The sequence below is a fragment of the Thunnus maccoyii genome, chromosome 3 (assembly GCF_910596095.1).
Source record: "Thunnus maccoyii chromosome 3, fThuMac1.1, whole genome shotgun sequence".
Classification (NCBI taxonomy): Eukaryota; Metazoa; Chordata; class Actinopteri; order Scombriformes; family Scombridae; genus Thunnus; species Thunnus maccoyii.
In genome coordinates, this window is record NC_056535.1 from 29,747,660 (window position 1) to 29,774,250 (window position 26,591).

A 26,591-nucleotide genomic window follows, 5' to 3' on the forward strand; every position below is an offset into this window, starting at 1 on the left:
TTAAATACAATGTCTCTTTAAAAAATGTTTTTTAAACTTATCTAGTGAGGGTTACATCCTTTAAGGTATAACTGTTACCAGTTGGTTGTGCCCCGGGCAAATATTTTATCATTTTGGGCAGACAGGAGACATACATCAGATCACAAAAATATGCAGTTATGTTTGTTTTCGTTGTCTAACCCTAACCATAACTTATCCATATAGTTTAATTGCCATAAACAAATCTATTAAACCATAACCATACCATAACTGCCATAAGCAGATATTATATTTTATTGAAATCATAGAGAGATCAGTCATAGCAGGTAATCTAGGGCTTTGCTCAAGGTTGCTTAATCACATTATAATTCAATTTTCACAAGCATGAATACATGGTCATTGACACCAATAAATAGGTGGACCTTAGCAATTTAGTTATTCTTTAAAACCTAATTGACTAATGGTGACAACATTAGTGAGATGTTTTCAGGTTTAGTAATCCCATAGTGTCTGTTAGCAAACAAACTACAAATTCAAAATGTCAAAGTGTTTCATTGTAATTATTCTAAGAAAGGTGAATTAACATTATATGGAGCAATTCTTATTTAAATATCTGTATTAAGTAAGACATCTGTTGTAATAACAAAATAATTATAGTACATCCTCATATCTGGGCCATCATTTCACTTTACAGCATTATGTACAAAACTCTTCATTCTCTACAGAGTGGAATATGAGAATAGCCCTCCATAAAAAATTCAAACTTGTTAAAATAAGTTTTTTTTTTTAGTTTTTTTTTTTACAAATATAAAATTTGGTTGCCCAACAACCAAATGTCACAGGTTTTTCCAACCAGCATATTTTTTTTGTTATTTTTCCTCACAATTATCTGCTCGACAAAAAAAGAGGCAAATTTCAAAGCAATAATGGAACATGATGGCTTAAAAGAAAATGACCAAAGAAAACAAATAAACAAACAACACTCCATCTGCTTGACAACAAGTCCATTCAACATTTTCAAGCAAGTGATATTTTGAAATGCAAACATCACACTCACGTACCCTGGAGTGGTTGTGTACTTTTGGGTCAAAACTCTAAAAATGTAAATTACCATAATAAATTAAGTCATGTTAATTGTTTGTCAATTTACACATTGTTAGGTGTCCAGGAGAAATTTTCATTTGAATAATTTTCAATTCAAGGACCATACTGACAGTTTTGCATATTTTAACTTCAAATGAAAAGAATTTGTCTGGCTGCTGAACAAAAGTTTGTTTTTACAATATAAATAAATGATACAAGTCACGTTATTCTTTTCTCAGTGTGCAATCAACATCAGTTAAAACAATGCTAGCTGTAGTGTTGTTGTTTTTTTTCCTTTCTCGAGAATGCACACAAGCCTCCAACTATGTACCAACACTGTCTGATTGTGCAGCCACAAAGCTGGCTGGTTAAAAAGTGGCTGGTGAATTTCGTCAGTTATTGCCACCTGTTGCAGGACTTTTCTCAGACGTTTTAGTTTTTAGCTGTAACAGTTTTAATGTGTTGCATCTTTGCAAGTATTTAATGCAGGTGTGTGGAGGCGGGACTAACGTGAGAGCTGGTATTTGTCTTTGCGATCATCTAATGTATGGAAGCACATTACTGTCAAAATTTTAAAAAATACATTAAATGTGAGGAATTGCAAAATAAAAGTATTTATGGTCAATCAAAATTATGAGATTACAACTTTAGTAGAAATTGACATACTGCAAAGTATACCAACATCAACTCAAAATTCTGACTTTTTCAGTAAAATTATTAAGTAATAAGTCAAAATTATTAATACATCAAAAATATTAGACTTAATAAATTTAAGTTATTACTTAAATTATTACTACATACAATTTTCAAGATGCTATTATGACTTTAAAACTATGACTTCAGCGGAATGACAAAATTAGGAGTTTTTAGGAATTTTGACTTAGTATCTAATAATTTTGACTTATCATATATATTAGGGATGTCAGTTACGGTTAATTTTGCTTTTGATAGACTGACAGCCATTAACCAACTAACTGGTTAATTTTTAAGAAAAGTGATTTAGCTTTCCATTTGTGAGAGCTGTCCAGCAGTCAGTGGTCAGAGCTAGCTTGTCTGCCCTTGTTAGCTTCACTTTTAGTACATCCTTCTTCACCTAAAAGTGTTTTTATTGCGTTTAGTTACAGTAGCTCTCGATGGCATAATGTACTTGGGCTTGAGGTACCGAACTAGTTCTTTCAATCGCTAACTCTCTACCACATTGATTGGCAGCATATCAGTCTCAATCATTCAGCACACCAGCACGGTGCTATTAAACTGGAGGCACTGCCACTACACCATTATTTTTTTATACACTCTATGGGCTACACACACAGCTATGCCGCTAGCCGCCATGCAGGTTGGTAAAATGGATCCATTGTGTCTCTTTGTATCTGCAGATTGGTGCTTCTGTCCGTGTCGGAGCCTCTATATTCTCAGCAGTTAACCAATTAACAGTTAACAGTTGACATCCCTAACATATATATGTAGTAAATTTTATCGTTGCTAATGTTTTTTTTCTCCTTTCCTGGCAGAAATGGGCTTCCATACACAGCTCCATCTTCAGAGTCGCATTGTATTGCTACTGGTATAAAATTTGAATTCCTATAAACATGTTGCTCTTTAACTGCTGTCAAGAACATACTACAGTATGATATCAATGATGCCTTAGTATTAAAAACCTTTAAAAAAATCTTCCAAATAAACACTTTCTCATTTTGATAATGGTGAAATGCTAAAATGTGATGACTGCGGCAGGTTTTGTCACATGATTATAGGAGCATTTTGCTTAAATGAATCACTCACTGATGACTTAGGTATTGAGACTGAAACAGCACATTAGTTCCTGAAAGACATTAAGGCTTACATATACTGTATATCTGTAAAATACACCGGTATGTCAGGCGTTTTGTCAGATGTTTTGCTTTCATAATTCATAGAAACCAGGTGAGACTTTTTATACATTCAGAGGAAGAAATACTAGAATATAAGACTTTCCCCTCAACGTCTATTTTCCCACATCCAATCACTGTGCGACACATCTTTGAGATTTGTCGCCCAAATTACAACTGAAGACTTTGCATTATTTATATCCTAAGTATATAAACCAGCCTTTACTGTCACTTCAGCATCACTGTCCCAAACGTTCATGTCAGCTGAATTTAAAAGAGCAGCTTAGGTAGTGTGAGTGCAGATTCATCTGTGTACATGAGTCTTGTTTTAGTGGCCGGGGTTTATAAAGTTGGAGCCACTGAAAATATTTATGATTTTCCATCACCAAATCTTAGTCTTCCTCCATTTGAAATAAAAAACCTGCTCTTACAAATTGATGCAAAGCATAACATTAAATTCTACTTTTTCAAGTAAACTTTTAAAAAACATCAAATGTCTAAAAACTGTTAGATGGATTTTACACTCTGGATTTGCCAGAATTGGACTGGATTAGTAATTTATATGGTGAACTTCAAATATAATTTTTTATCCCCGAAGAAAGACATGTAGATACTACCCACATGAATTTCTTGTGTCACTGCTGCCAAGTGAAAAGTTTTTAAAAAGGGAGGAAAGCAGTATTGCTTTGAGCTCAAGTTTATCAGACATTTAACTATAAAAACCCATTTCTGCCAGGAAAAGAAAAAAAAGAACAGATTAAATGTTAGAAATGACAATTTATTAATGGTGAGTAAAAATTATTAAATACCAAGTCAAAACTATCAGGTAGTAAGTCAGAATTACTTAATTTTGACTTACTATTATAAATGTAATAAGTCAAAATTTGAACTTTTATTATAGTTTATAATCTCATATAATGTTACTTAAGAGGAATCTGAACATACTATATCATAGCTTTGACTTAAGATTTTAACTTAGTTTCTACTCATTTTGACTAAGTAGTTCATAATTTTGATTTACCATGAGTATTTCTAACATTTCTAACTTTCCGTTTTATTTATTTTGTCTTTCCTGGTGAAATGGGCCTCCATAGATTTGCAGTCCAGTGGGCCAATGACTTCCTGAGGAGCTCAGGTTTGGTCAGTGGAAATAAAAACATTAAATAAGCAGAACATTTTCACACAACAACAGTGACAGTCAAGTTTCGGATTCAGTCTTCAAAAAAAAAATACAAATATAATGACAACCCACGCCAAGATTTCTGAACATTTTAGGACAATTTTGAATATTTCCCTCAGACTGTTATGATAGGCTACGGAGAGATCATGTGACATGGTTACAGGGATGTGACTGGCTTCTGAACACACTTCTACAGCACACGAGCCAAGAGCCGTTTACTGCATCGACAGTTATTACAGGGTCGCTGGTGCTTAATGCTGTGTGTGTGTGTGTGTGTGTGTGTGTGTGTGTGTGTGCAGTTTAGTGAACATTTTAGTAAAACTGAATTATAAAGCACTGCTTGGCTCTGCTCATTTCAGTGTGTTTGCATAAAAGTGTGTGTGTGTGTGTGTGTGTGTGTGTGTGTGGAGGGCACACTGGTCCAGTTAGCGATGAAGTGCACTTCTTTTAAAAACATTTTTTTTTTTAAAAATGGATGAAAAACTCTGGAGTCAGTTCAGCCTGACTGCAGCAGTCCATTGTCCGTCAAGTTAAAAAAGTAAAAATTAAAAACGTCAGGAGGTAAAAATTCTGAGGATCAAAGGTCAGCTGGGATCATCTTCCTGCTCTTACTTCCAAGGTGATGACAAATCTTTCTGCACGCGGGCCACCAAAGGCTCAGATGAACCTTTTCATGATGTGCCTTGTGCTAAAAGAGCAAATGCATCAAGTGTTCCTTTCTGTACTTGATGTCTCCATGATGAAAAACATCCTCACAATTTTTAAGTTCAGCTCTGCCGCCTGAAAATCCCTCAGAGGAGTTTATGTCGGGTAGCTGCAGCCTGGCCGATTCAATACCACATGATCACTGAGACGTGAGGGATACGTTTGATCTGAATCCAACTGAACCGCCTCAGTAGCAGTCTGAGATAAAAGTAAATATAACTGAAGTGGGATGTATATTTTGGGAAAACAAAAAATGTGCTGTGTGCTTCCCACGTTAGACCAGATTAGAGACCCTTAAACTGGTCATGGGACCCAGTCTGAGTAAACGAGGGTCCCTCCGCCTGGGAGCCCCCAAAACTTTAAAACAAGCTCCACCTGTGGCTTCAGGTTGCAGACGGAAGGGGTTAAAGTTCAGGGTGTGGAGGGCTTATGGAGGATGCCCTGCAAGTCCTCTGGTAACGCCAGGATGACGGCCTCGATGTGGGCTTTCAGTTTGGCCAGGGTCCCTGGACGCACAGGGAGCTGCTCCCTCTCCGCCTGGGTCTGCAGCAGACAACACAGTGAGCATTGATCAGGCTTCACTTTAGGGCTGCAACTAGTGATTAATCTGCTAAATACTTTCTTGATTAATTGATGATGTGTTTGGTCTGTAAAATCTCAGAAAATTGTGAAAAATACTTGTTATAATTTCCCACAGCCCAGTGAGATGTATTCACATGTTCACACCCTAAAGTCCAAAACCCAAAGATATTCGGTTTACTATGATATATGAGAACAAAAAACATCAAATCCTCATATTTGAGATGCAGGAACCAGTGAATGTTTGTCATTTTTCCTTGAAAAGTAGTTAATAATTAAAGGAGGAAGTTTTAATGAGAAAATGCTACATATTTGTATTATTACAAGTTGATTTAACAGTAATAGTAGTGGGAATAACACCGTTAGTGATCACTACTGATAGCGGATGTGGGTGTCTAGTTTCATGGTGGTATTAGCTGGACCAGTGGCAGAAAAGGTGGAGCTCTGTAAATAGATCTCATTCATCACAGTTTCACAGTAATACTAGCAGTAACAACAGGAGTTTAGCAAGATCACTAGTAGTAGTAGAAGCAGTACTAGTATTAACAGTTTAAACAGAAACAGCACTAGTAGCACTAGTAGGATTTGAATGAGTTTGTACTGACCAGTTTATCTTTTAGCTTCAGAACCAGATCAACTGACTCCACCTCTGTGTGCTTCTGGATCCTCTGCTGCAGATCCTACAAACAGATACAGACAGGAGATAAGAGTGACAGACAGATGGAGAGAAAGGAAGTCTGAGTCTTGTCTAAAGATGTTTTAAAAACCTGCATGGTTTAATACAGTTGAATAAGACTCTGGTTTCATCAGTGGTGGAAAGTAACTAAGTACATTTACTCAAGTACTGTACTTAAAGTACAATTTTGAGGTATTTGTACTTGAGTATTTCCATTTGATGCTACTTTATACTTCCACTCCACTACATTTCAGAGGGAAATATTGTACTTTCTACTCCACTACATTTATTTGACATCTTTAGTTACTTTTCAGATGAAGATTTGACACAATGGATAATATAACAAGCTTTTAAAATACAACAGTGGTTTCCAACCTTTTTGTCTTTTGACGTCTTACATAAAGCAGTGTGTAGTCGGGGTCACATTTCACATGTCTATGAGTTGTTAACAGATCCACCAAATAGTGATTTTTCTCCTCTAAACAACAAATGATCCAGTATTTCAAAAAAATAAATAAAAGATTAGAGAAAAAGTCCAAAAACTGAAAACAGATTTGTGTATCAGAACTTTGTTTTTTCTTCTTTTCTCTCCCATTAATCATCTCATGACCCCTCAGATTATCTGGTGACCCTTTGGAGGGGCCTGACCCCTAGGTTGGGAACCACTGGACTAAACTAACTAACTGTACATAAAGTAGTTGAAACTAGCTCCACCTCCAGCAGCTACAACAGTAACATGCTGCTCTAACACTGATGCTTCAGTATTAATAATCTAATGATGTCATATATAATAACATATCAGTCAGAGGGACCAAACCACTACTTTTACTGCAATACTTTAACTACATCAAGCTCATAATACTTATGTACTTTTACTGAAATACTTTAACTACATCAAGCTCATAATACTTATGTACTTTTACTAAAGTAGGATTTTTCATGCAGGACTTTTACTTGTAAAGGAGTATTTTTACACTGCTGTATTGGTATTTTTACTTAAATAAAGGATCTGAGTATTTCTTCCATCACTGGGAATCGTACTCGGGTGCTGACAGAAACAGCCGCATGGAGACCCTTTACAGGAAGTGGTCTCAGTCCGATCACATATTGTGAAGCAATTTGTTTATGGTGAGAACGAGATCCTGACTCAGTCGGACTCAACTATGAGGCGTTGGCTCCTCCATGTTGCAAAAACTCATTACTCCATAACTGATATTTGAAACACAAATATTAACTGAACAAATATTAACTGAACTTTCTTGGTGAATAAAAGTTTATCTCACTCACTCAGGGCGAGTACAACTGTGTCACTGATTCGCTGTGGTGTAAACTGGGTTTTCTATGTAGTGGTGACTATGTAGTTACACTGTGGCAAAGTCCAGACCACATCAAGTCGTAAAGTTAGAGACATAACAGTTTATAACCAGAAAATTGCACTGAAATGCCTGAACAAGTCTGAACTATCAGTCGGTACAGGTTTATGTGAACTGCACTTTGACCCTGCCTGATCTTCACACTAAACCCTGTCTGCTCCTCCTCCTCCCTCCCACCTCACCTCCTCACACAACGCCTCCAGGTGCAGAGCCTCCAGTTTCTGGGTCATCTCTCTCCTCCTGTTGCGGAACCAGCCGTCAAAGTTGGGAGACTTGAGGAAATGCCTTCAGACGCAGAGAAAACCAAACAGGAGACCCAATGATGCTCAGGATAATGACCATTTACTTGATCGTTGCTGTTTTTAGTTCTGTTACGTTATTATCCATCAAACTCAACACTCCCAGCAGATGTTTCATATTAAAAGAAAAGTATGTAAAGGGAAGAATTTTGCCCTTTGAGCTAAAAAACAGACACGCTTTTTACTAAATTATGCTCAATATACTTTTAAATTTATAATAAAGTCTGTCTCTAATATGGGCCTGTTTCAAATACAGGCCTAGTATTCGGTAGAGTAGACAATACTGCCGATTTCCGTTGGGTTTTTATGATGTTATGCATTCATCAACATTAAAACTGTGTATGCGTACCTGTAGAGTCCTATCCAGTCTCCTTTCAGTCTGGACGTGAGCTGAGGTCCAGCCTTCTCCAGCGTCTTCATGAAGTCCTGCTGGATGAACGGTCGCAGCTGAGGAGGACTCTTCCAGGGACTGATGGACTTCTGGAGAGGCATCAGACTGGCAACGTACCGCTCCTGTAACACACACACACACACATACAACATCCAGCGTTTACATGCATAAGTAATAAGTAAGTAACCAGAGTACAGTCAGGTTTCTCCAGTAAGCTGATTTATTAACTGTCATGTTAACAAGACAGATTTCTCTGCCATTTATACAATTAACTGGGATTCTAATTGGCTTCATACATTTATGTATGTGCATGACAATCGGGAAAGCATAGTGTGGAGCAGCTGGATGAAAGGAGAGATCATTACACAAAGCTCTGCATCCTTGTATTTCATATCATTCTATTCAAAGTTTGATTAGTCAGTTTCTACCGCTGACCATTTGCCTATTTGTTCAATTCAGACACATTCATTATGAGGAAAACTTCCACTCAGTCTATCTCTCACTGCGCTGTCAGTCTTCTGTGACACACACACACATAAAAAGTCAGAAAGCAGTGTCTTCTGTCACTAATGCAGTTCAAATCAGGAAGCAACGCCACAGGGAAACATCTGGTTACTGATCTGCTGCATGTTAACGCAGATTTACAGTAACCAGGTTACTACAGTGACTGTAAATGTGTTCCCTGATTACCTGCAGTGTCCTTGTTCTTTAAGTGAATGTAAACGCACTGATAGGTGATCAAACACACTGAGACACACCGTCAGACATAAACTGAAGAACACCATGTCACTATTAGATGACAGCATCTTGAGAAATTTATTGGTTGTTACCAGTGGAATGATGAAGCTCTGTGTCAGTTCTAGGAAGTAGCGTCGAAGAATTGCATTTTGGGCCGCTGAGGGTCTCTTCTGTTGAACACCCTGAGGAGAAAAAAACAACAACAACAAAAACAACATTACATTCAACTAGAATCATCAGTGTAATACTTTAAGTATGTTTCCCAGTAGCAACAACATAGTGTAGCTGTTCTCAAAACCAAAAAAACAAACAAACCTTTCTTAAGTCATGAAATCAAAAACCCATCCGCCAAATATATACCTTAGTTACATAATTAGACTGTATGATGCTTTAATTATACTCCCCATAGTAACTGTTTCATTTTACTTTCTATTATAGAGTGATGTAGGCAAAGGCTGCACTGAGCAACTGACATGTCAAAAGGCACGGAGGACTAAAGTGTTTGACTTCAATTAGTCACTTAATAAAACAAGTAAGAGGAGCGAGCCTGCTCACCTTCTGAAGCTGTTTAATAATTTCTTCATCTTTGTTGAGATATGGCTTGTATGCAGTGTACACACCTGCAATAAACACACACACACACCAAATAACATAAGTTTGACAGTGTAGATCTGATCTGACAGTGACTGAACAGCTCCCCCTGGTGGATAATCTGCAGTCTGATAAGGTAAAGCAAGGTTAATTTATTTCTATAGCACATTTCAACAACAAAAGGCATCAAGACAGAATATAAAAGCAACACAAGCCACTGTAAAGATCATTAAAAAGTGATAAATGTGAAGGTGAGTTTGTGAGCAGAGTTCTGTGAGGTGCTTGACATTGAAAGAAACATCATACTGAAAAACAAACACATACAATGGAGAGTATGAAACATTTACCGGGTTTAGAGTCCAGAGTTTTGAGGTTTTTCAGTTTCTTGACTTTCATCTGTTTGGCCATCTCTCCTGAGAGGAACAGACAGATGAAAAGAAGAAAGATGAGAGAGACAGACAGATGTTTTCTTGCCTCTTTGTCAGACAGAAGTTGATGCACTCATGGCCAAAACAATCCACCCACAATGGGTTGAGGTCAGGAGTCTGTGCAGGCCAGTCAAGTTCCTCCACACCAAACTGGGAAAAACATTTTTTTTTTTTATGGAGCTGGCTTTGTGCATGAGGGTTACTGTCATGTTGAAAGAGGAGAGTTGGATTCCCTCAAGTGTTTCCACAATGTTGGAAACACACTACTGTCTAAAATATCACTGTGGGTCCTCGACCAAACCAGCAAAAACAGACCAAACACACACAGACGTAGCTGGACTGGGGCGTCCGCATACTTTTGGCCATAGACTGAACGTCTTTAAGGTAATTTCTGTGGCTGAAGTTTCTGCTGTGGTGGAATAAATCGCATTGCAAGAACATTATATTTGTCTTTTATCTATTAAAGACAAATATTGGTAGAATATTTGAAGACGTCTTGACCAGCAGCAGTGTCGTCTACCTGCTTGCTTCATGTCTCCGATGCGGATGATGTGTGGCCAGTGCTGCAGTGTTTTAGCAAAGAATGGATTGGTCACTCCCAGAATGACTGACGGCCTGCAGAGAGAGAGACAGATCAAAGATTACCTTAAAACCTTTCAGGGGTCGGAGAGCAATGATGGCTACGGTGAGCGGGTGGATCTGTACAGTGTTTAATAACCTCTGTTTTGTGTCTGGTACAGGCATCACAAACTTGCCAATAAATATAAAGCAAATCATTTTCCATTTCTGCTTTTTTTGCATTATCTCACACACTCACACTGGAATATTGCTACATGGGGGCAGAGGGGAAGTCAGTGCCTTGCTCAAAGGCTGAGCTGTTTACTCACGGAGCCTGCGTCCTAGTGGTGTACTCCTTAAACTCGCTGTCGTGGATGGTGAAGTACGGCCGGAAGTCGCTGCAGTAACGCAGAGGAGCGATACAGCTGTAGAGAGAGAACATTTCACTTTAGAAACCTGAATAACTTAAAAAACCCTTCCATTAACAGAGAGAAGAGAGATGCTGCTCTGTATATAACAAGCTGTGTAATAAATGTACTTGTAGGTACAGTCAGTATGTGTTGGTTGAGATCAGAGACAGACGAAACGGATGAATCTGTTTTCTTTGTTCCTGATAGAGCAGCTCAGAAACCTGAATCTGAATTTAAAGGCGACTGCAATCTTAAGTTTTATTGCAAATCAGATTTGAATTTATTTAATCTGATAAAAAATTAACACCAAGGTTCTGTGAATTACATCAACACGTCAACATCTTATCATTTAAAGAAAAAATAAGACCAATTTCATGTTTTAGAAATCTGACTGATTGATAAATAGACGATTTAATTCCTTCCAGAGACACAATGCAGCAAGAAGGCACTGAAACTGTGAATATAGAGAACTTAATTTTAGATATTTTAAGTGTTATATGTGACATAGAAAAGCAAATTCAATATGGTATAAAGATTCAAATTAATCCAAATTTTACTTCGAAGTTGTGAAATACAAGTGCAGTTATCAGATAAGTTAACCTTTCTCATGCTGCAACTGACATTTCTTTTCATAATCAATGTTATATCAAATATTTTTTCATTATTGACTAGTGAAAAAGGTTCACAATTTCCAAGAGCTTGTTTTGTCAGACCAACAGTCCAAAACTCCCAGACATTCAAGTTTATAGTGATATAAAACAGAGAAAAGGATCGGACCAGCTGGAACAAAGATTACTTGGCATTTTTGTTTGAAATATTACTGAAACGATTTATCGATGGTCAAAATACTTTTAGCAGTACGATTGCCCATAACCATCTGACTCACCTGACCAGTGCCAGCACGGTATCTGATGACTCCGCTGGCGACGGCGCCATGACAACAAGTGCCTCCCCCAGCAACACCAACTCCCACAGCATCTGGATGTGGAAGAAGACTGGGTAAAAACACCTGGAGAGAGAGAAGAAGAAGAAGAGGGAGAGGGTGAATAAAAGAGTTGAACGGATGAATAAATCTGAAAGACTTGAGAACAAACTGCTCACACTGTCTTTGGTCTCCAAAGCTCTAAATCAGCTGTTGGTGAGGACCATCTTTTGGACTGACGGCCAAATATTTCACCACATTTCTCTCACGACAACATTCGTCGAGTACAAACCGAAAATCACACCATGGACACGAATCCTCTGGAGCTTCTCATCAGCACATGAATTAGAAGCAGAGTTTTCAAACAAGCTCACACTGTCATCTGTTTGAATTTAATAGTTCGGGAACTTGGATGGATTGAATGGATTACAGAGCTTAATAATGTTGATAAAGGTTCACGTCTTTGCGGGCTGATTTTGTCTGATGCATTGAAATGACCTGAAACAAATGTCTGCATAGAAAAAAACCCACCTTAAACCATTTGTGATGACCTTTGGTGTCTTCTGTGTTTGGCCTTGAGATGTCTGCTCTGTTTCTGCAGGTGACCATTAAGGGCAGCTGGCGACACCTGAAGGCCCACAGTGAGGCCAGGTTATTAACACCGGGCTGCAGCTGAGGCAGTTCTCTCTCTCTCTCCCTCCTCTGACTGCAGCTCTCTGCTTCTCTCTTAAGGCACCCGTCCTGGTTTAGTTTAGTTATGTTGCCTTAGTTTAGTTATTTCTTTGTTTTCAAGCACCTTCCAACACCTACACACACCACTGATCCCACTGACTTCAATGCAGTTACCTCCTTTAATTTGATTTATCTTCAGTTGCTCCTGTAGGATGGTGTGTCTCCTGTTTTGTTGTGGCCAAAGAGCCGTGTCATAACACCATTCATAACACTGCTGTATGCTTTGGAAGATATTTGGCTGTAATGTAAAGGAATCTGTGTTTGTTTGACTAAAACATACAAAGACCCTGATTTGGTTGCTTAATAAAATCAAGACAGAAGTGATTCTTGGTGGACTAAAGCTTTGGTTTTTTTCCCCACAGACTTGCCAGCAAAAATTAAACTGACAAATGTTTTTTCTTTTCTAAAATATATTTTCTGTGCTCAGAAACATTTGCAGACATTTACAAGCTGAGGTCGTCTCAGTGGAGCATTTCCTCATTCGTCAATATTTGACTCTTCTGAGCCCACAGTGTGAACAGAGCAGGTGATGTTTTTTGTTTCCTTCATGCTTTCTGAGTTTTGGGCTGGTGGAGTCAGATACGACTGACAAGGTCAAACAGCTCTGTTAGTTTTCTTTATTCGACTTTTTATCTGTTTTTTTTTTTTTTTTACATTTCTGTTCCCCTTTTTCTCTTAAAGGCCCTTTGAGAGATGCCAGTGATAAAGGGCAAAATAAACAAATGGTGGTTATTGTTCTTTTTTGATCTGAATAAAGAAACTGCCAACACAACAACCTTTTTATCATTAAAATGACTATTCATGCCGGTCACACTGACTCTGTGGGCGAGTTCTGTGAATAAGAGTCTGTTTATGCTCAATCAGAGTCAGTTCGTTCGACGTGTTGTCCGACCACGTCAGAAGTTAAATGTGTTTATAGTTGTTTCCAGCAGAGGGTTGAGATGTGATATCGTTTGAATACGGAGATAATGGGGCACATTTTCAGACAGTCTCTCCTGGAAGGCTTCAAAGTGTTGCACTCGTTTGTTAGAACAGAAATAGTTGAGTCAAGTATTAAAAAAAAAAAGAGAGAGCTAGAGACAGGAGTTAAAACTCCTTTCTCCTTTCTCACTTCTGTACAGCTGACCAATCACAGCCAGTGGTTGTGACAGTCAGTTTCTGAGAGAAATGGCTCTACAGCCACCCCCCCCCCACCCCCCCGAATCCAACATTAGAAAGGTGTGTGTGTGTGTGTGTGTGTGGGTGGGAGGGGGGTAGTTTACTGACCCCTTAACTGTAATCACATTTTAGAAATGCCACCTAAATATTGCGATTAAGGCTTTCAATGGACACTCAGTCTTCATTTTGTCCCATAAAACTATTTTTGGTGGTAATCTTGAGGAGAAAACTTTTTGTTTCTCCAGGTGTCCAGAAGTAAAAGCAGTACTATCAGAGGAAAAACACTCAGTTCAGATTGTGCTTCAATCAGCTACTGCTGCAGTACCACCACTGAACAGCAGGTGGCAACATAAACAAGGAGGAAAACACCTGTGGCCCGCAGGTCTCACCTGAAGAGGTCGACTTCATGGATGGTTGGGAGCACGATGGACACCAGACTGTCGCTCTGAAAAACAGACACTCTCTGTTGGCTGAAGTCAATGTTCAATGTATATTCACACACTTCAGTCAGAAGTTACTACAATATACCAAACTCACAAGACAATTATATGATATTTGAGTGTGTGTGTACATTTATGTCAGCTACTTCCATCCTCACATTGGACCAGGGCTGTTTGGGGGTTTGTATGTGATTATATTGATATCGTTGTGAGGGCAAACCATCTTAGTGATGACATTTCTACATTGTGAGGACATTTTGGCCAGTACTCACGACTTCAAAGGGCCGTTGAGGGTTAAGACTTGGTATTAAGGTTGCGGTTAGAATTAGGTCTAGGTTAGAGTTAGGAGCTCAGTAATGCATTATGTCAATTAGGGTCCTCACAAGTATAGGGAGTGTGTGTGTGTATGTGTGTGTGTGTGTGTGTGTGTGTGTGTGTGTGTGTGTGTGTGTGTGTGTGTGTAAAATCACCTGGGCAGACTGGACCAGCTGTGAAGTTCCTGGTTTGTCGTAACAGGTTGGAATACGAACCTGCAGCAGCACACAGATCAAACACTCATCAGAAACCAATTAAACACTGAGACATGATTTCTTCTGTGTGTGTCTTCACTTCTGAATATTAAGAGTCCTCCACCGATTCAGCATTGCACTTCTGTAACACTGTCTGACTCACAATGGACAAAACATGGTGTTTAAATTACTCACAATACAAATCAACCACTCAAGGGACATCACTTTATTTATGTAGCTCCCTCTTGAGCCACAAAAAGTTTCATACAACCTTTTTAACATATGCAGACTTCCCCTTTAATGCTTCACAGCTTTATCAGATGATAAAAATCAGATAGTGTACACATCTCATAGTTGGTTTTGCCCGCATCCGTCTGTATGTTTGCACATGAACATCACATGATTGCACAACTAAAACTGCTCAGTTTAAGTATTTTGAGGCATCAGATTGCTTGTTAATGCTTCAAAATCTGATGAAAATACAGTGGACACAGTAGACTATAATATAATGTTGCTGTGAGTTGTGTTCTGAACCATGTTTTTCTTGGTGGGGATCACAGCTTGAACACATTTTTCACATGTAGGACTGAAGCGTCAGAAAGTCTGCAATGTGTCTATATAAGAAAAGAATTACACTGTTACACATTAGACCTTTCAAACGAGGGACATTCTGACTAGTCAAACACAGGTGTAATGAATTACACTAATAATGGCTGCATTAAGTACCTCATTTACTCCTGATATTAACATGTGATCTGTGTCTGGATACATTATCTGGATAATCGCATCCGATCCACAAGTCTTTGCATTTACACCTGGTATTAAGATGCATTCACAGACGTTGTTCTTTTCTAAATCACCTTTTGCGAGTGAACATTACTTGTATCTTTCACAGGCTTCGCTTCAGATGGCAGGAAGAGGCGGGGCTAGGTGACCTTTCAACTTACAGGGACTAATTTTTTCTTATGAATGTCATCACTCTGTACAGATTGCATTTATGATGTGAGTGTGACCACCTCCAAATATGGTCTGGCTGATCCGATCGCGTTCCCATGACAATATGTTTACACCTTGTATTAACGTGTGTTTATCCTTATCCAGATACAGATCACATTTTAACGCCAGGTGTAAATGAGATGTTCCAGTTGCACCTGTGCTTCATGTCACAATGAACCATCTACTCATCTCCACCTATTGAGTGTGTGTGTGTGTGTGTGTGTGTGTGTGAGAGAGAGTGTGTACCTTTATGACCACGCCCATAATAGGCAGCGTCAGGATTCTTCCAGGATGAGGCGTCGGCCACCGGTCAATGTCATTACAAGCTGTTCATCAAATACACAAAGAAATCCAAATCAATGTCCATTTTATTTACACAGATTAAGACATTCACCCTGTAGCCAAACAAAGCTCTACTGAGAAAGAGTCGTTTGTAAAACACATTTCAACTCCTCTCAAACAATAAGAGGAAATAGAGGAGATGGACAACACATAAACATGGACACAAACAGCACAAACACAACATATAAAATTTCAAGATGACGACCAAAGAAATATGCTTCTCAGAGACAAAAACAAGACAACCTTTAGTTTTCAGCCTTGACCTTTGACCTAAGTCTCTTCCTGGTGTTCAGAGGTCACAATACTTTATAGTACAAAGAGCCTGATTATGAGAAGCTAATTGATCTAGATGAAAATTTTGTTGTAAATTGTGATCTGAGGCTTGTTTGTATTAGAAGCATCGCTGCAGATTGAGCTGAAACATCTGAGACACTCACAGTTTCTCTTTATGGATGTTTACATTATAAAATCAGTCATTTTTAACATTTTGGCAGCTACAGACAGACAGGTAGGATGTAAGATATACAGACTTACCGGCTTCCAAACATGGTTCCTGTTTCTCAAAGTATTCTGGAGCCATGATCTTCAGCAGGGAGTGGAAGAAGGTCACGTAGGGCAGCTTACTGATCAGGACCAGAGACTAATAGAAAGACAAAACACACAGAGAGATTTTATAAACTTTCAATACTATCAATAAGCAATGAGACATCAGTGTAGGAACATACTGTCACTATGGCCGCAACTAATTATAATTATTTTGATTACCGATTAATCTCTTGATCATTTCTTCTGTCAACAGATTTATCATTTAGTATGTAAGACGCCAGGAAACAGTGAAAATGCACAACAATTTCCCAGAGCTTGTTACATCTGACCAACAGCCCAAAACACAAAGACATTCAGTTTACAATCATAAAAAACAGAGAAAAGTAGCAAATCCTCACATCAGAGAAGCTGGAACTAAAGAATGTTTGGTATTTTACTTAATAAATGACTTAATTAATTAATTATCGAAAATCTTGTTGATAAATTCTGTAAATCGAATCGACAGGGTTTTTTTTTAATTTGATCAACTATCATAAATTCTCATAGTAGCGGAGAGTAGCAGGTTAAATTTAGAGAGAGGCAGACAGAACCAGTTTCATCAGCACAACATCAGAGTCACATCATACTCACCACTCGGCTGCTCTCACTTTCACTTTTTTTAAACAGAAATACTGTTTTCATCCATTTTCCTCTCATTACTTCCAGACAGTTTTTAGATCTCTGTTAATCTCTGCTTTTCCCAGCAGGCTTTAAAGTGAACAATCTGCAGGAACCGCTTCATTAAAAGTAGCTTAACAGTGATCATAAAAACATAAAAATGGAAGCGCTTGGAACTAATTAGTAAGTGAGAACAGACTGACATGACGTGTTGCTGTGCTGATGAGTTATTGCTGTGGAAACGTACATTATACTACCGATGTAGCTGATATAGTGCAGGTAATTAACTAGATAAACTAGATAAACAGATTCATTTCAGGGCTTTCCTTAAGTGACAATGCTGCAGACCGACACTGACCTTCTGGAAGTATCCTCTCTTCAGAGACTTGTCTCGCACCTGACGGAAATACACGTAACCATAGTAATGGCCCTGTTCCCTCTGCAAAACAAACACACACACAATCAAGTTTTATATTCAGATAAATGCATACTGTGTTTATATATGTAGGTGTGTACTGCTCTATGCATGTGTGTGTGTGTGTGTGTGTGTGTGTGTGTGTCCCAACCTTCAGACAGGGCGGTGCGTCACGGTCCGTGGTTTCCAGGAAACAGCCGAGCGACGACTTCCTGTTGGAACCCTGACGAAAGCGGAAGCAGAACTGGGTGTCGCCAAGGCAACCTGGGAAGACAACATAGTGACAATGTGGTTACCATGGAAACACTCATCAAAACCTGCATTAAGTTAGGATTATGAGACTTTTTACCTGGACATCGTTTAGATACTTAACATATAATTTGAAATCTTCATATTTTATTATATTTTGAACCTGCAGTTTTTATTTCCATTGCTATTTTTTTTATTTCTTATTTGTGTTAAATAAGAAAACATTTGCTAAATTCAGACATATATTCTAATCTTGAGTCTAGTTTATTTTAGGACATTAAATTACACACAACTACAAAAACGTCAGAAAGTTAAGAGACTTATTTCCATTGTGGACTTAACCAATGACGTAAACAGAATAAAATGCAGTGGGTGTTCTGGTAACTGGACTTTATTTGCTGATGCTGAATCATCAGAATAGAAAAAAAAAAAACACATTTTCAGCCTGAGCAGATTCCAATTTATTCACCTATAATTGAAGATTTGTGGCTCAGTTTTTCAGCTTAACTGAACTTTCATTTCACCTCTGAACACATACAAGCTCATTTTGAGCAACTCAGTCAGTTTCATCTCAATTTACTGATTATTTTACTGGCCGTGCCAACCATTCTGGCCTCGCAGGTCAGGTGGCCAAACCATGATGTCAAGTAGAAAGGTAAAACACTCTCAGAGTTGTATAAAATATTTCCAGTTTGACTGATTTACTTGAAAGATGTTGCTGAAGACGAAGCTGTTGTGTGCGTTTCTTGAAAAAACATTTTCAGAGAAGCTCGGACTGCAGCCCAGAACTGTATCAGGATATTTGAAACTTTCATTTCTTTTAGTCTTTTCAGCATTAATCTCAAAATTGCTACTTTCCCCACCGAGCTTTTAGGGGCTTTTGTTTGGGTCAAATACGCAGCTTCGCTTATGGGATCTGTTTCCTGAGGAGGGTCGACTAAAGCCATGTCATCCTCATAATTAAAAACACAAACATGACCCTGAACCTCGTCTCTCTGAAGTCTACGAGTTAAATATGAAGCAAAGCACTTAAACCTGACGATGCAGACATTGGTTTTTCATATTCTAACCTATATAGCGTAGTTATATACTGCAATTTAGAAAATGTGACTTCACCCAATGAATTTTAAAAGCTGTAAGTTATAGAAAACTGCAGAGAGAGAGAGAGAGAGAGTTGATATTTCGCTTTGTACTTTTTTCTTTGATTACAATGTGCATCGGTCGGCTCTTTCACGTCTTTTTTTCCTCTTCCTGGTTCTTGGACAAACAGGAAGAGGAAAAAAAAGAGGAAATAGAAAGTACACGATGAGTCACCAACCGGCCTTTAACCTCCACATGACCTCCACACATCCTCCGGCAGACACGCGAGAAGAGAGAGAGAGAGTGTGTGTGTGTGTGTGTGAGTGTGAGAAAACGATAATCAGAGTTTAAGAAATTACAAACACTACACACACACACACACACACACACACACACACTCAATCTCATTCATTCATTCAACTTTTAATTAGAGTCGGAAATATATTGAGGTGGAGACCTCATTTACAATATAGCCGAGCGAAGCACAAACAACACATCCGAGGCGCCAAGAAACACAGATAAGGTACTTGGATTAAAAAAAAGTCAATAAATAAAAAAGTAAAAGTAATTAAAAAAAACTAATTAGTAAAAATACTAACATATTAAAAGCTTTATGACGAATAAAGCAATTAAAATTTACAGCAAATGAGTCTCACACAGTCTTCGAGGCGTTTCACTTTTAGGACACACACACACACACGCTTCTCGCAGCTCAGCCAAGACTCCATGACATCATGCAGTCGGGTTGCGTTCAAGACCACCCAGCAGCTGAGCCGCAGCTCTGATTCTCACACTCAGCTGACTGGACGGGCTGTGATTCCTCTTCCCTCCACCTCCGTATCGTCATTTCATTTGTGTGTTTTTTGTTTATTTTGATCAGAGCGTGTGAGATGAGACGCCGCATCTGAACCCGTGACCCTGTCAGCACCGTCTGTAACACTTTAGGATCTCATTAGCGAAATGGACGCAGTGAAGTGAAGAAGAAAATGACTTTGTCATCACAGAGGGGAAAGTTTGAGAGAACTCCGGCCAAACTGCCATTAATGATAAAATGAGATCAAGTATCTGAGCTGCAAAATATTTTACAATATTCATCGTCCTGAATGACGAGAATGTTTGGATTAAACTAGAGCTGCAACGATAAATCGATTAGTTGCCAACTATTGAATTAATCGCCAACTATTTTGATAATCAATTCATTGTTTAGAGTCATTTTTAAGATGAAAATTTCCAAAATCTCCAATTTCAGCTTCTCAAATGTGAATATTTTCTGGTTTCTTTAGTCTCTTATGAAAATAAACTGAATATCTGGTCTGTGGATTGTTAGTCAGGACATTTGTGGACGTCATGTGGAGCTCTGGGTAACAATGATCAACATTATTCACCATTTTCTGACATTTTTTGGACCAAATAACTAATCGATTAATTGAGAAAATAATCTACAGATTAATTGATGTTGAAAATAATCATACGTTGCAGCCATAGATTATGCTATTGTTTTCATTTTAGACTAATCTTCAGATTATTTTATCATTTTGCCTTTATTGACCTTATCAAAACTGTAAAAACAATCTTTAGATCTTTAGTTTTTTTTGGTCTGATTCTGCTGTTTTGGTTTAATTCCTGCCTCTAAACGCAGGTGCTACAGTTCCTCCACTTTTCATCTAATCTGGATATAAATAGTCTCAGGTTAAAGGTGAGATTCAGCGCTTAAACCTCACAGTCACAGTTTTAATTTTAAAACCAGTGAGCTGGAACACAGAGACAACACAACAAATCACGTCTCACTACTCGTTTCTGAATACGCTGCACTTTCTCCATCCTTTTCCCCGCAGTAACAAGAGTTTCAAGTGGATTAAAGGCCAATGATGCCAACTCTGATAAAGATGTGAGACTGAATTATAGGAGACACAGAGAGAGAGAGAGGCAGATCCACAGTGTAAGGTCTCTCTCTCTCTCTCTCTCTGTCTGACACACACCTACGGTATATATAGCAGCCCTGTAAGCATTTGTCCTAATCCTGTCATCATCCTGAGGGCAGCAGGCTCCTCAGCTCCACCGCCTGCTGACTCAGTCAACGAAAACACACACCTGCAGGCAAACACACACACACCTGATTCACACACACACACAATCCAGAGAGGTGTTTGTGTGTAAATCAATCTCACATGCCACCTTATCTTCAGTCAAATGAAAGAGTCTAAAAATATCTCTGTAAACCAATTCTTTTTTGTCTGGGCTTGTTTTTTGGACAAAGTTAATGATTTTTCACAATGGTCCTTAAATGTAACACCAGAGCCAAACAGTTATGATTTAAAGGCAATCAAGTGTCAATAAAAAGGTGCAGTGAAACAACAACTTCCAGGTTGTGTTTCTGAAACAAGACAATCTTACACTTATGATCGCAAATTTGCAAAAATCCAGCTCTACAACATAACTCTGATCAACAGAATGTCTCGTATTAGTCTGGACAGGAATGATAAACTTTAAAAATCAGCGTAATATTGTTCTTTGTTCAATATTTCTGTTTTTAGCTGCATTTGATTAACACTATTTATCATAATCCCAAGACTGTCCAGAGTTAAAGATCTCCTCCTGACATGTTTGATATATCAAAATATTCTGCTAATTTGTGTCTGATGTGTTTTTCCCACAGAAAAGTTCAATTACCTCGTTAAAAATCCCTAAAATGACGTCTACATCTTATGAATGTACAAAAACAATTATTTCAGAAGTTTAACTGCTGGATGCCTCCTGCTTCACTGAAGAGTTCATTCTCAGTGTTTCTACATCACACTTGTGTAAGATTCGTACTGGACCACGATTGGCTCCAAACTAGTTGTGATGTCACAAATCATCCTCGTCTGTAGACACCTTAAACTCAGATTTAAGGTGAGAACAGAGAAACTTTCCTCCTTCAGCAGATGAATGTGAAAACAGCCTTCTAGTGTCAAACTCTGCACATACATCATCCTGCACAGTGAAGCTCAAACAACAACCAAACACATTTTTGAGTGGGAGGGGAGATTTTAAAGGCTAAACAACAGACTGAGGCCAGTCTAGTGGTGAGAGATGAGAATAGACAAGGAAGGCCGGAAGACATTTTTAGACAGCAGAGATCACGGCTAAAACGTTGGACACATGATAAAGGAGAGCATGGCTGGATATCATAGATAAGGAGAAATTGTTAAGATGTGTACTTAGCTAAAATTAATCAGTATGCTTCAAACGATTATCAGATGGTCAAACAGCTTCTGAAACCTCTTTCCGATGCCAGAACCGGGAGTGTTGTGACAATCACATCCACTTTACATGGTAAAGTACGTAGAGGTGTGAATGTAAGCAGGGTTTGAACTACTCGGAACTATTTCTGTCACTCTTTATATATAAAATAGAGCGCAACACCAAGAATATCTTTCAGGAGGAACTGTCTGAAAGTGCGCACCGTTATCCACATTTGTACAATTCATCACATCTCACCCTCTCTCTATGACGGCAGGCTTTTCACCTTCAAATGGTAGAAAAACTTTTACTTGCATATGAGTTTGGTCGATCCGCTGTGTCTACAAGCTTAATACAACAGCCTTGCAACAAATCAGACTTCATGAGTGTTATGATGTTTAGTGAAATGAAACAGTTTTAGAGCGGTGTTGATTCTTTATGGTCGTTTTGGAGACTGTAGTTTGTGGTGTGGTTAATAAACAGTGAACATTTATTTATTTATTTATTTACAACATTTATTTGTCTCTCTTAATGTTACTGGGTTCATTACTTTCTGTAACTGCCATCTGTCCTTTGGCTGCACCTGGTTTGATTAGCAGTCACTGAGTTAGTTGTGTGTATTTTATGAAGGATGTATGCCATGTGTGAACCGACTGCTGCTCTTTCCTTCTTTGTGTGTGTGTTTATTACTTGGCGTGTATGTTTTTTTTTTTATAGTGTTTGTCAAGTTTGGTGTACACACTGCAAACTGATTTCCCTCTGAGATATTAACAAATGAAACAGTTTTAGAGCGGTGTTGATTCTTTATGGTTGTTTTGGAGGATGTAGTTTGTGGTGTGGTTAATAAACAGTGAACCTTCATTGATGTTGTAGACAAAATAGAAACACTTCTCAGTGTGTGTTGTTATTACCAGCCAGCTACACTGGATTGAAACAGGAACTCACCTGAGTTGGAGTCAGGAAAGGAAAGGTAGCAGATGCTTGTTTTCTGAAAATAAACAACAACAAGATTTAGTTTTCTTGTCTTCTTTATTGTGTCATCTCAGGTCGATTCATTGATCCACACTGCTAAGACAGACACACGATAGTTTATCAGCATATGATTTTAATAAATAAATAAATATCTTAAAAATGAACTTGACTTTTGTACAAAATGCACCAGGTCAGTTTAACTCACCTCTTTTTCTGACAGTTTGGAATGATGAGGGTAAATAACCTGCAACACAGATGAACAGAGTTACTACAGTACACAGCAGGAGTTCATCAACTCACATCTGGTAACTTTGTTCAGCTTCTGCGAAACAAAACATCTGCACTGTTTCATCAAAGGATTTCAAACTTGGACACCTTTACAACATTTATTTGTCTCTCTTAATGTTACTGGGTTCATTACTTTCTGTAGCTGCACTTGATTTGATTAGCAGTCACTGAGTTAGTTGTGTGTATTTTATGAAGGATGTATGCCATGTGTGAACCGACTGCTGCTCTTTCCTTCTTTGTGTGTGTGTTTATTACTTGGCGTATATGTTTTTTTTTTTTATAGTGTTTGTCAAGTTTGGTGTACACACTGCAAACTGATTTCCCTCTGGGATAATAACAAAGTTGATCTTGAAATGTTTAAATGTCATGATATTTTGTTAAATTGCCCAAAGCTAATTTTTCAGTTTAGCAAGTTTAAAAGGGATGTAATTTGTGATGTAAACTGATTTTGAGTGACTGATGCGCTGAACATTTCAGCATTAAATAATATCTAGAATATCTGTGACTAACTGCAACGAGTCTGTAGCATCGCGTGTAGAAAACTGTCAATTACATGAAGTCTTGTCAAATTATTCTTCAGTCAGATATTATCTGACTTGAATCAAAATTGACTGTGTTGCTTGTGATGAGACAACATTTAAAATTTGAGAACTTCTCATGAAACGCACTCTGTAGAAAAACCTTGTTTAAAGGGTGTTTAGAAAAAAAAAAAAAAAAAAAAAAAGAAACTTTGATATCAGTACCGAACGTCAGGTCAGATCAGCACCAGCATGAAAATATGTCAAACAATACCAGGCATTAAAAATGGCATGTCTCCACATTTTGGCCAAATCCACACATTCCTGACACAGAGTGATGAATTACTAAAACTTCAATAAATCAAAAATGACAAAAGTTTACATTCCCTACAGCGATATCTTACTGCAGTTTCCGTATTGCTCAATTAACTCAGAAAGTGAAACAGGCTGACTGGCAGGAATCTGAACCCAGACTGTTTTATAAAACCTTATCAACACATGCAGTGTGCTGCATAACGCATGTTAAAACTTGTATACAACTTATTGATGGATGTCTGCATCCCAAACACCTGTAAGGACAACAGGTGTTTTTGTTCTGTCAGTCTGAGTTGTTCCAGTAGGATTCAAACCTCCAAGCCAGAAGTGCCTTGCTCAACTCCCCTAGTTTAAAGCCTGAATAAGTTCCATGTATGTGTAGTTTCAGATGACAACAGATAAATGCCTTCATGTAAAACAGTAGATGAGGCGATGCTATGGCTCCTTGGAACAGGCTAACTCCAGGGAAGAAAGCATACCAACACTTCACCTTGGATAAGATAACCACTATCGGGTAATAAATTCGTTATCCTGCAGTAAAAAATATTCTGTTGCATTTAGTAGCATTTGTGTGTAAACATGCCAGCACTGTTAGCCCAAAGTACAACTAATAAAGTACCAAACTAGCAGCTTCGTGGAGAGGTTTGTGTGCAGGAGTCCAGGAAATAGTCAGAGCCTTCAATAACTGCTAACTTAGGCATTTTTTAGCCACAGTGAAGAGTTTCACATGACCCAGCTGCCCCCGGCGGCTCCTTCTTTCTCACCTCCACCGCCTGTCCCAGCTCCAGGTCGAAGCCGACCACGCAGATGCAGTGCAGCCAGGCGGAGAAGCGGTCCCAGGGCAGCAGGAGAGCCTCCTCCGGCTCCTCGTCGCCTCCGGGCCCGACTGGTAGCGTTATCTCCTCGGCCGGGGAGATGCTACTAGCGTCCTGGTCGTCCAGATCCTCCGGCTCTTCAACCTGCTCCCCCAGCTCCTCCGGGCCTTGCAGAGCCATGTCGACGGCCCGACACGGACACTCAGACGCTCTGGAGAATGTTAACGGTTTTCTGGTTAAGTTTAGCGGTCTTTCTGTTTGGTGTCCCCCCCTCAGGTAACAACAACAGGAGGAAAGCAACGGTACAGAAAAGTAGCCACTCAGCTAGCACTTAGCATAGGAGCAAGAGCGTAAGTACGTAGCGGTGATGAAAGGGAAACGTCATCACGTAAGGCCGTCCCTGGAACTGAGGTGTACTCATTATACGGAGGCCAATTAATGCTTTGAAAAGAAAAAAGGACAAGTTAGGAATGACAAAAATAAAAATAGTGATGGTAAATTGTGAGATACCAAGGCAAACTTTTGACATTTTTAAAAATACAAAACTTTATCCAACAAAAAGTAATAATAATAATAACAATAATAATAATAATGATAATAAAATATATTTAATTTGTACTGCACTTTTCATTCACAGCGAATCACAGTGAAAGTGCTACATGCTTCAGCATTAAAAACATACAACACACAACATAAAGAAATTAACAATAGTTAAGATGAAAAAGCCTTCCCAAATAGAGAGGTTTTTAAGCCTGTTTTAAAAGAGTCTAGGGTCCATGCTGCCCTCAGATTATTAGGAGGTCTGTTCCACAAGCGTGGTGCAGCAGAGCAGAAGGCTCGACCCCCCATGGTGTGGAGCTTAGTACTGGGGGCCCGGAGGAGCAAGCTGTTGGCAGATCTGACAGTGCGGGTGGAGGTTTGTGGTGTGATTGGTTCCTGTAGGTAGGGAGGTGCATGGCTGTTGATGGATTTATGTGTGAGGACCAGGACTTTGTAGTCAAGCCTGAAGGAGACAGGGAGCCAGTGCAATGAAAACAGAATTGGTTTTATGTGTTCGTCAGGCACAAAACAAGTACACAACACCATACAGAGTGCTAAACAAAGAAACTAAATTTAACTTATTTTTCCATTGTATGTATTCCAAAATATTTTGGATGAAAACTGTCTATCTAGAAAAACTGGTCAAATGGTCATGCTTTATGGTATTGATATTTTAATTAATTTTCAAAATAAATCAATGGACAAGAATGTTTTTGCCTTTTAATCCAATAATTTATATTTTTTGGCAAATTCCATATGCATATAATGACATGTACCAATAGAAAACCAAACGTTACCTTATTTCTAATTGATATTGAACTCTATTACAATTCTCTAGGCAAGCTGCGAAATAAAAAAGTAAACATGACCAAAGCAATTTTTAAAACATGTAAATTTATTGACCAATTTTACTTAATTATTAATATATACCTCTTTATTTATTTATTTATTTTCCTCCTCCTATCTCTTATCTCTGATTTCATTGAATGTAAAAAGTTCCTTGCACAATCCCCTTAT

At 38.4% G+C, this 26,591-nt stretch overlaps 1 protein-coding gene across 1 annotated transcript; it reads right to left on the reverse strand.

Moving 5' to 3' along the window:
- Nucleotides 1–253: 253 nt before the first annotated feature.
- Nucleotides 254–25,408, reverse strand: dennd6aa (DENN/MADD domain containing 6Aa). The gene is made up of 19 exons (XM_042405748.1): nt 24,984–25,408; nt 23,304–23,342; nt 23,072–23,114; nt 17,727–17,839; nt 17,519–17,599; nt 16,492–16,597; nt 15,862–15,941; nt 14,581–14,640; nt 14,060–14,115; nt 11,745–11,867; nt 10,778–10,873; nt 10,411–10,505; nt 9,810–9,875; nt 9,427–9,491; nt 8,964–9,053; nt 8,092–8,255; nt 7,626–7,728; nt 6,000–6,074; nt 254–5,358 (listed from the first exon to the last, which is right to left on the reverse strand). The coding sequence occupies exons 1-19, from the start codon at nt 25,212–25,214 to the stop codon at nt 5,227–5,229; spliced, it is 1,818 nt and encodes a 605-aa protein (XP_042261682.1). The 5' UTR covers nt 25,215–25,408; the 3' UTR covers nt 254–5,226.
- Nucleotides 25,409–26,591: the final 1,183 nt, after the last annotated feature.

Excerpts from the sequence above, each read along its gene's own strand:
- dennd6aa (XM_042405748.1), bottom strand. The coding sequence starts at position 25,214 with ATGGCTCTGCAAGGCCCGGAGGAGCTGGGGGAGCAGGTTGAAGAGCCG. Across the intron at positions 15,942-16,491 it reads GGAACCATGTTTGGAAGCCG|CTTGTAATGACATTGACCGG; the intron begins GTAAGTCTGTAT and ends TTTGATGAACAG. Across the intron at positions 6,075-7,625 it reads TGGAGGCGTTGTGTGAGGAG|GATCTGCAGCAGAGGATCCA; the intron begins GTGAGGTGGGAG and ends ATCTGTTTGTAG.